Source organism: Entamoeba histolytica, genomic scaffold (genome assembly GCF_000208925.1).
Source record: "Entamoeba histolytica HM-1:IMSS scf_1104750518757 genomic scaffold, whole genome shotgun sequence".
NCBI lineage: Eukaryota > Evosea > Mastigamoebida > Endamoebidae > Entamoeba > Entamoeba histolytica.
The window spans coordinates 1-7809 of NW_001915345.1; the positions used below are offsets into that span (position 1 = coordinate 1).

The window sequence follows — 7809 nt, forward strand, 5'->3', positions numbered from 1 at the left end:
TTAATTCTTGAGTATTGTATATTTCTTTATTATTTCATTTGTGTATTATCAAAATATATGTTTTATTGATTTTATGTTGAACAAAATATTGAATAAATCAATATTTTCATTCTTAATTATTCATTCTTTATTCTGAAATGTTGTGTATATTTATTATATTAAATGAATATGATGAATGAATATCAATATTATTGTTTATTTGATTTTAAAAAATAATAAATGAATATGAAATAATGAAATAAAATAATGAAGACAATGAAATGATAATGAAATAGAATAATCTAATATTGAACAAATCAAATAAAGAATATATTGAATATATCATTATTGTTACTTTATTATTTGTTATTTCAATTATTAAATATTAATAAATTATTATTCATGAATATTTAATTGATATTTTACAATTTCATTTTCATTTTATTTAATAAATGAAATATAAATAATAAATGAATGAATAATAATTTAATATATGAAATAATAAAAAGAAAAGAAAGATAAATAATAAAGAAATATGATGTATTTAATATATAATATAATTTATTATCAAATATAATAATATCAAATGATGAATTATTTTTATTTCAAAATATTTTGCATCAATAAAAATGTTGCTAAATATTTTGCATCATTAAATTTTGCATCATTAAATTTTGCTCTTTTTTTATTTGTTTCAATAAAATTTGCATCCTTTATTTTTTTCATTTCTTTTCTTCTTTTATCATCTCTTTTGTTTTATTACACTTTATCTTCTTTCTTTTTATATCCTCTCCTTTCTACTTTTATTCTTTCTTCATCATATTCTACTTCTTACTTTCTTTTTATTCTTTTATATCTTTCATTCTCTTCTTTTTCAATTATTTGCTTTTTTTTCGTTGCCAAACTGGATTATTATATGATCCACAAATGACATTTAATATGCATGTATTATTTGAAAAAGATAATTATTATAATTATGATTTACCAACTGAACCTTCTAGTGTTGTAGAAAGTAATGTTTGTAAAGATACTAGATATAAAATAAAAACATTTGATTATTGACTTACTAAGACTAAGACATATAAAGTATATGATATGACTAAACCATTTAAATTCTATGTTAAACAATATCTACAAGATAAAATAGATGAGATAAATAATAACAATAAACCTACACAAACAGGAATAACAATTACAGATAAATTAGACAAACAAATAACAAAGAAGAAAAGAATGAGATATGTTAAATATAATTGAACTATGAAGACATATCCATTTACTATTCCAGATAATTTACAAAGGTATTCTTATGCTATTCGAGACTCTACAGACTTTGATCATATTCAATTTGGCTATTTCTTTACAGTTAATGGAATTGATGTAGTAGATAAATTAACTATTGATAAAGCTATTCAACAAAAAAGTGGAACAACATGGAATGGATATTCGTTACACCACTCCTATAATAAGTGGAATGGGACATTTTGAATTAACATTCTATACTAAATTTAAACAAATTAAGAACAAATATTTGATTTCTTTTTATCTAGAGATAAAATTGTTTTTAAGATACTTCTTATCTCCATTATTCTTTTCAATCTTATTAAAAACGATCCATAACAGCACTATTGTTTGTTATATAAAATATTAAACACAGAAGCCGTGATAGTATTACCATTTAAACAACTTCATCCATATTTGAAAAATCCATGGACAGAAGATATAAATGATAGATGTCAAATTATGCTTGTATGTCAAGATTGTTTCTGGAGATGTACTGTTCAAGGAGGATGTGAATATATTTGTAATAACAAATATTTTGTTAAAGAAAAAACAGGAACAGATTAAAATTAAAATTAATTCATTTCTTTCTTAAATTGTTCATCTCTTTATTTCTTCATCATTCCAAACATCAAATAGTGTTTTCGAATCAATAAAATAACAAAAACTTTGATTTGGTGATGATTGAACTATATCTACTGAATCTTTATATGTGAGTGTTCCATCAATATAATTTAATACATATACTCCAACAGTACGAACATATTCTCTAGATGTGAATATCATATATCCATTACTATAATAATAACTATAATCATCTAATTTATCAATGGTGGATGAATTTCCTGAATCAATTCTATTTGAATTAAAGTAAATTTTTGTTTTCTTTGGCGTATCTGTATCATTATTTATCATAAACATAAATTGAAAGATATACATTTTATGATCCGTACTTGTATTTTTAAAAGTTTTTGATGAATCAGTTCCCCATGACATTAATGTTGATAAAGGAAATGTGTATGTAATATTCTTCAAATCTTTAATTCCAATTGTGTTAATTATATCTGCTTGTTTAATTGTTGTATTTCTTGATATTTCTGTGTTAATGTAAGATGTTAAAGATGTCATTTGTAATAATGCTTCTTCATTAGAATAAAATGGTGAATATAATGAAGTATTAACAAGAGATGATAAAGATATTAATTGACTTGTTAAATTATTAATTTCATTCATATTTGTTGTATTTAATGTTGATAATTGCGATACATCATCACGAATATCATTAATATATGTATTTGTTTCTTTCATTTTCTCTTTCATTTCATCTATTTCTTCATTTGTTGTTATATTCTTAACATTAATTGTTGTTATTCCATCTGTTGTTTTAATTCTATCAAGATAAATTGTGTTGTTGTTGAAATAACGTGTTGTTAAAATATTATTTTTATTTAAATATTTTGAACCAATTGCTTCCATTTAATAATGTAAATTAAGTTCTAAGATAAAATATTCATCCCAAAGTCCAACTGGAAAAATACCCTTTATAATCTTTAAACCATATTCATTACTTCTATTGTTTTAGGATAATTTTCTGATGTAATAAATTCCCATGGTAAATTTATTATCCATTTATATGTTTTAAAATCTGCGATTGCATTTTCTCTTGTTATAGTGAAATATCGTTGACAATATAAATGTGTCATATTGATCTAATTATTTATAGATGAATACCAAACCAATTAGGGCACCTACTAATGAAACAAACACAATCCGACGAAAACCAACACGATCAATACGTCCAAGTCAATCAATGGTAAGTGATACTGATTCTAGTGAATCTATAGCAATGGATGATTCATATGATTCAAATGATTATCCTCATTCACAACAATTATCTTTTCATTCAGACAATACAAATATAAATCTTTCTTCACAATCAAAAATAAGAAATTATATTAAACTATTTATGAAATCTTCATCAAATTTAACTAGTGCTCCTAGATTTTTAAATTTAGTTTATGTATCTATTCCAACTACAGTGACTGATTATAAACATGGTAATATGTATGACGCAATTAAACAAGAAGTAAAGAAATATATTGATGATAATGACACAAGAATAAAGGCTTTATTAACCGCACTTACAAATTTTAAAGTTATTAAGGCTTCAATAGAACCATCAATTAATAATATAAATAACACAATCATATCAAAATTAACTCAATTTAATTCTTCTCAATTATTCAATGGAGATGGATTATTTTATTTAATTGAGAATGATTCATCATTAAATACTATTGATCTTTTAGTATCAAATATTATTATTACACTTCAAAGAAGAATTATTATTCAGACAGGAAAATCATCATCAGAGAAAAATCAATTTAATGTTGGTAAATTTTATGGGTCAGTTGGAAAAACAGTTACAAAAGAATATACTGTTGGATTAAAAGATTCAATTAATGATCTTAATGCACTTGGAAGAACAAAAAGAGGGAAGACAACAAAACAATCATCTCATAATGAACCAAATGCTTTCAATCTTCATTCTTTTATTTTAGTTTATACTTCATTATCTTCATTAAATAATTATTCTTTCTTTGGTGGAAAAATCAATGCTATAGCAATTGTTCATTTAATTAATGGAAAAGTTATTCCTAATTGTTTAGGAAATATATGGGTATATGTTAGAGATTGGTCAGAAGAAGATGTGGGAAATTTAATGTTGGAAAACAAAATGTTACATGGTGTGGTGGAAAATATCATCCAGATCCTCTTCATGATGATGATACTTCAAAATATTTAAAAATCACACTTTAATTTTTAATTCAATTATTTTTTAATAACATTAACATCTCCTGTTAAATTATCTATTTTTAATACTTGTTTCTTATCCATTCCTAAATAAAGATAATATGCTACTGTTCCACTTGAATTTGCTGCTGTTTGTCGAAAAATATAACTAAAATTCTCTTTAGAATATCCTTTAAAAATAATAATTGTTGCTACTTGTGTTTTAAATGATGCATTTAAACTTTTCCATATATGCATATTCACAATAATTGTTGTTTTCAAATGTCTTAATCTTGTAATAATTTCTCCCCATGTTTTATCCGCTTTCATCATTGCAAATGTTGCATCTTCTAATATAATTAATAAATGTTTCTCTTGTGCTTGTTTATATTATTGAAGTAATGCTGGTATAAATTTTTCATAATTCATTCCATATATTGGTGTTTTAATTAAATCTTTTAATTGTTTAAATGTTTCATCTTCTCCTGCATTTTGTGCTACATAAATAATAGCCCCATATAAATGTTCTATATGATTCATTTTTATTAATTCTTTCATTATAAATGTTGTTTTTCCTGTTCCTTGTTTCCCTAATACTATATTCAAACTATTATAATAAAAGAAGATTTGATGATGTACTTTTTGTATTTTATTCCCTTCTTTAATTTCTGATAATTTATCTTCTATCATTTCTTCTATTCTATCTATTCCAATCTCATCTTCTTCTTCTTCATCTTCTATACTATTTATATCTTGTGGATTTGTTTCAAAATATTCCATTCTAAAAATAATTAGTTCAAAAAGTATTTAAATTAGATTTATTTCTATTCCCATTGAATAGCATAAAGAAGATTAACTCTTTCTTTTAAAACTCCATTTCTAATCTCTTCATTCATTCGATTCTCATTAATTAATAACATTCGTTTTCTTTCTAATTCTTTTCTTAATCTCTCATTTTCTTCAAGTATGTCAATCATTAATTCAATTGCATTATCATTCATTTGTCTTTTAATAAAATGTACAATCTTTTCTTTATTATTCATTTTATTCTTCTTTGGTTTTATTTCTTCATTTATTGGTTCTGGGGTTGTTGGACATGGTGGAAGCTCTGGTGCTCCTGTAAAGGAACACATTTGTGTACTGTTGTTATCACTAGCAATTGACATCGTTTGTTTGTCATTAAGTTATTTAAGTTGTATTTATATCATCATTTTTGTGTTTTCATTTCCTATTTTTCATTCATTTTTCATTCATTTTTCATTCATATTTCTATATTTTATTACTTTATTTCTATATTTCTTCATTCCTCAATTATTCTTTGCGTCATACTTATGATTTATTCATTCATCAGGGGTAATAAACTCAATTTATTCGACTATTTATTCATTATGAATCTCATTATTTTCATTCATTCATGTCTTCCGTAAGAGAATTATTAATGGCGGCTGCTTGTATTGATCTTGACCCTGCAAATCTTCAAGTCGCCTCTTCTCTTTTATCTCAACTTGTTCTTCTTCTTCCATCAATCACAAATGAGAATGAAAAGAGAATACTAAAAAGCGTCTATTGGAAACTTGTATGGCAAATTAATGCTCTTACTGGATGGGGTAAAACCATTAATTGATTCTATTCTTTTTATTATTCTTTATGTTTATTTTCATTCATTATTTAATCAAAATTTAATCAAAATAAAACTAATAAAATAAAACTAATAAAATAAAAGAGATAAAAATCATTTAATTATTATTTTATCATTAAGAAATAAATAAAAGAAAATAAATTAAATTAAAAAAAGAATTAATTAAATTAAGGCTTCTCTTCTCCTAGCTTGAAGAGTTCCGTGGCTACATCATAAACATCATAGATGCCATCACGGAGCCACCAATCATCAATATAGAACAGGAGGCGATCAATTACTTCCTGACTCAAGAATTTAACACCGGTGCGCTTCGTTTTATCAATGATTGCTAATATATAAATGATTTCCGATTTTAAAACTTCGATGATGTCGTATTGCATCTCGGCACAGTTGTGGTAAAATTCATAATTTTCATATAAATTATCAAAGTCGTAATTGTCTGAATAAAATTGAATCATCTTTGACATTTCATCACACTTGTTGTCTTCTAAAATTAAAAACAGTAATTTAAACCTATCACTGAGTGATTCATAACAACTTCCCTTTATTACACTCATATATCGTATGATCTATTACTGCTGAAGCGTCATTTAAATAACACTAGGGTAGGATATCAGACATTCCAAAAGGACATTCATCAAGACATAGACATACAAATAAAAATATTTTAATTATAAAATAGTAAAAAAAGAATAAATAAACTAATTTTGTTTCATTTTTATTATTAACATTTTAATATAATTATTAATATTTTTATTATATCTCCTGAATGAAGAATTACATAAAATGTATTATTTTTATATTCTTTTGTTTTTTTTTTCAAAAATAAAATAATAAAATGCATAAAGTGGAATAATTTATGAAAATGTAAGAAAATTAGAATATTCAAAAACTGTAAGAGTTATAAAATATCTTTTATAACTTCAAAAATATCTATAATAAGGAAATTATGAAAATAACGAAGATATAATACTTCAAAATAAGAAAATATCTAACATACTTCAAAAATATCTGTATCCATTCTAAAAATAAAAATATGAATTTATTTATAGAATATTGGTTATATAAAACAAAATATAAAATATTATATATCCCCAAAGGAATGAATTTTCCCATTACTTACTATACGATGTATGACACCATTATCAAATTGTACCAAAGAAAAATAATATAAAAAGATATAATTATAATTATAATTCAATAAATTTAAATAAAATGAATAAAAATATTTAAATAGAAAATAAATTATATTCAATTAATTTAATTCCAATTAATTTGAATATGAATTAAATAATATTTAATTTGTATTATTTATGAATAAGTTATATTTATTATTTTCTTCATTATTTATTCTCTTTTTGTACTATTTCTTCATTTATTTGATTTATTTTTGAATCTATATCAAATGAATTAAATATTACATTATATTTTATATGTCTGTTTTTATATTCTCTTCTTTTCTATTTATTTCTACTTGTTCTTCATGATATTTCTGCAACGAAAAAGAAACAATAGAAAGTAAGAAGTAGAATAAGATAAAAAGAAGATAAAAAGTAATAAAAGAAAAAAAAATAATAAAATATGAAAAGAAGAAATAAAAAGTGTAATTTTAATGTAAAAATTAGAAATATGAAATAAAAGTGTCTAATTTAATGATTCAAAATAATTAATATTATTTTATTAATGAAAAATATTGTATTATTTTTTATGTTTATTATTTATATGTATAATTTCATCATGATGTTTATTATATAATCAATCATATGTGTTATGTTATTATAATATATAATAAGTGATAAAATATAAATGAAAATGATATGAATATATAACATAGATAGAATATAAAAATAAAAGAATAATAAGAATAAATGATAAATAAATATAGAAATGATAGTCAATGATATAATAATAAAATCAAAATATAAAAGATAAAATTAATATTAATATAAATCAAAAGAGAATAAATATAAAATGAAAATAGATATAAATGATAATAATATAAAAATGATAAAGATGAATAAACAAATATATCTAAATATAAAAGAATAACAATAAGAAAATCTAAATAATATAAACATAAAAATAATAAAATAAGAAAAATATAATAATGTAGAGAT

General features: G+C 22.2%; 4 protein-coding genes and 1 pseudogene across 4 annotated transcripts; 1 reads left to right on the top strand and 4 right to left on the bottom strand.

Annotated features, from left to right (window-relative positions):
• Positions 1-1860: 1860 nt before the first annotated feature.
• Positions 1861-2736, bottom strand: EHI_162770 (uncharacterized protein; the record flags this gene model as incomplete). The annotated part of the gene is made up of 1 exon (XM_650354.1): positions 1861-2736. One exon carries the CDS (start codon positions 2734-2736, stop codon positions 1861-1863), a length of 876 nt encoding a protein of 291 aa, XP_655446.1.
• A 247-nt stretch (positions 2737-2983) lies between these two features.
• EHI_162780 (uncharacterized protein) lies at positions 2984-4066 on the top strand (the record flags this gene model as incomplete). The annotated part of the gene is made up of 1 exon (XM_650359.1): positions 2984-4066. One exon carries the CDS (start codon positions 2984-2986, stop codon positions 4064-4066), a length of 1083 nt encoding a protein of 360 aa, XP_655451.1.
• A 26-nt stretch (positions 4067-4092) lies between these two features.
• EHI_162790 lies at positions 4093-4833 on the bottom strand (annotated as a pseudogene).
• Positions 4834-4877: 44 nt separating this feature from the next.
• Positions 4878-5219, bottom strand: EHI_162800 (uncharacterized protein; the record flags this gene model as incomplete). Its single annotated transcript, XM_650356.1, has 1 exon — positions 4878-5219. The coding sequence occupies one exon, from the start codon at positions 5217-5219 to the stop codon at positions 4878-4880; it is 342 nt and encodes a 113-aa protein (XP_655448.1).
• Positions 5220-5859: 640 nt separating this feature from the next.
• EHI_162810 (uncharacterized protein) lies at positions 5860-6249 on the bottom strand (the record flags this gene model as incomplete). The annotated part of the gene is made up of 1 exon (XM_650355.1): positions 5860-6249. One exon carries the CDS (start codon positions 6247-6249, stop codon positions 5860-5862), a length of 390 nt encoding a protein of 129 aa, XP_655447.1.
• Between the last annotated feature and the right edge of the window lie 1560 nt (positions 6250-7809).